Below are 2,442 nucleotides of genomic sequence, written 5' to 3'. Positions count from 1 at the left end.
AGGACATTGGGGAATTCATACAGGCAAATTCACAATTACAAAAGGAAGGAAAAACAACGTGAAATGGAGAGAAAGGAGAGATGCATTGGGAGGTGATGGAAAAGGGGGATACATTGGGGAAAAAATGACATGAGTTTGAAGCCAGAGTAGGGGTGAAATAAGAATAGGGTTGGCTGAAGATGATCGAGGTGGAAGAAACAGCCCATGCAGCAAGCACAGGCAAGGGATCTAAAAATCCATCGCTGGCTATATGTGGTCTACTCTCTGGGCTAAAGGTCCGTACCAGAAGTACTCTATCATCCATCCATCTATCTATCTATCTATCTATCTATCTATCTATCTATCTATCTATCTATCTATCTATCTATCTATCTATCTATCTATCATCTATCTATCCAGGTATCCTTGCCTGTTACCGATCAAGGCATTTTAGCTAAAAAACAAAACAAAAACTAACAAAAACAAAAACCGCGGCTGCCCGCTCTCTACGATGAAGATGCTTCATCTCTGACTGTTGGCATGTGCTCACAGTGTGTCATGAAGGGTCACTAGGGCCTGAAGCCTGCTGGCAATATTGCGGGAGCAGTTCATTCCTGGAACGGGGGTCTCCAGGCCTTGCGGGAGGCATCCGGGGGGGCGCTGGGGGCGCTCGTGGGGACCTGGACTCGGAGAGGGAGGTAGAGGTTGGAGTGGCGAGTTGGGGAAGGGCTCCAGAAGGTGGGCGTCCAGGTTGAAGTAGCGGAGAGGAGAGCGTCTCTTTGGACTGGGGGTGGGGGCCCAAGGCCAGGGATCTGGTACGGGGCCCTGCGGGTGGGGGCTGGCCACCCTTCCGGCGCAGGGGCGGAGCCCAGGGACGGAGCCCGCAGCAGGGTCCACGCGAGGCGGCAGGAACTCGGGGTCCGCGTCTGCCTCGTAGGCCTCTTCTTGGGCGGCCATCTCTGGGACAGGAGCGCAGAAGAATCCCTGCTCGACGGCGACTGTGTGCCCGGGCGCGTTCAGGAAAGTGGCCTGTTGCAGGCCGGCAGGCGAGTGGCCCTGCCCTCCCGAGCGCAGGAGAGCCTCGGGGACCAGCACGAGGGTGAGCTCTCCGAGGGTCACTTGCAGGGCCGACGTTGGCTCGGGCTCGAGCACCAGGTCGACGTCGTCCAGGAGCAGCTGCAGGGCGCAGCCGGAGGCCAGGACCACCACGGAGGTGAGTGCGCCGGCGGCCGGGGGCTCCCCCAGGCCTTCCAGGCCCGCAGGCTCCTCGGTTCGGCGGCGCTTGGCAGGGCGGGATCCTCCGGACGGCGGTCCCCAGCCTGGCTCAGGGTAGGCGCCGGGGTTGCGGGGTCGGCTGCCCATCACCTGGACGGCGCTGCGGGCGGCGCTCCCGGGGCCTGTTGGAGGGTGTGAGGGCCTGGGTCCTGCACGCAGTGACAGCTCTCGACGACGGGTGAGGCGGCCGGGGGCGGCGGAGAGAGTGCCTGGAGTTCTGGGGGCGCCTCCTGGGAGGCCGGCAGTCCTGGGGTTCTGGTGGCGCAGCAAGGGCGCAGCGCTCAGCCTCGGGCGTTCGAATCCCTGGTTTCTCACACTGACCGATCTGCGCGGATCTTTCAAGTGACGCCGGCGGAACCAAAGTCGCAAAATGTCACGCTAGGCTCCGCCCCTTCCGAGGCTCCGCCCCGTAGAGATCGCGGTATCTGTGCAGCCCAATAGCCGAGGCTGTGGTTAAGGAAATACTTTTATGGGCTTATAGAAGGCAGAACACTTGTGTAACTCATTCTTAGAAAAAGAAGATATACCAATAATAGAACTTAAAACATTGTTCACCTTTAGGACTAATGCTTTCCTGTGATTTCATCCATTCTAGAGAAAAGACCAGTCAAATAGATCACTCCCCGCCCTCCCTCCCCCCACCCCCTCACCCCCAGTAAAATGGACTTACCCAAATGCTCCATAAAATTTCTTTACGACTGGGTCCATCATTTCAGGAGTAAATGAAAAATACTGATTTCTCTTTAGGAAAACTTCTGTTTTAATACTAAAGTAAAATATTTGTGCAGCTTTCTTCCTGAAGGTTAAGGTCGTTATAAAATTAATAATACCAATAACAATTAAACAATATAATTAAATTGTTTTCTTGAGCAATTATTATGACATATCCACCATTTACTGTTTAAAAAAGTGATCTTTTTCTTTAAAAAAAACCCCAACACTTTATTGAGATATGATTGATATACAGAAAGCCGTATATATTTAATGTATACAGTTGAATTCGGAAGAAGTGAACACCCATGAAACTATCACCACAATCAATGCCATAAACATATCTATTACCTACAAAAGCTTCCTCCTGCCCTATTTAAAACAAATGATCTTTTCAGTCTTCACAACAGCTGACACTGGGAGTGGTAAGCTGAGTTATCCAAAGTTAGATACCTAGTTTGGGCTAGATGTGGGAAT

General features: G+C 52.9%; 1 protein-coding gene across 1 annotated transcript; it reads right to left on the bottom strand.

The window, feature by feature from the left end:
* Positions 1-525: 525 nt before the first annotated feature.
* On the bottom strand, positions 526-1,341 carry LOC135364418 (proline-rich protein 23B-like). The gene has a single exon (XM_064591060.1). The coding sequence runs from the start codon at positions 1,339-1,341 to the stop codon at positions 526-528; it is 816 nt and encodes a 271-aa protein (XP_064447130.1).
* Positions 1,342-2,442: the final 1,101 nt, after the last annotated feature.

This window comes from Mirounga angustirostris, unplaced genomic scaffold, assembly GCF_029215605.1.
Source record: "Mirounga angustirostris isolate CCGP_5_RB_7025 unplaced genomic scaffold, mMirAng1.0.hap1 SCAF_1, whole genome shotgun sequence".
Classification (NCBI taxonomy): domain Eukaryota; kingdom Metazoa; phylum Chordata; class Mammalia; order Carnivora; family Phocidae; genus Mirounga; species Mirounga angustirostris.
The sequence above is the reverse complement of the archived record's forward strand: the minus strand, read 5'-3'. Positions and strand labels throughout refer to the sequence as shown.

What these genes read in the sequence shown, in the direction of transcription:
- LOC135364418 (XM_064591060.1), bottom strand. Translation starts at nt 1,341, where the DNA reads ATGGGCAGCCGACCCCGCAACCCCGGCGCCTACCCTGAGCCAGGCTGG.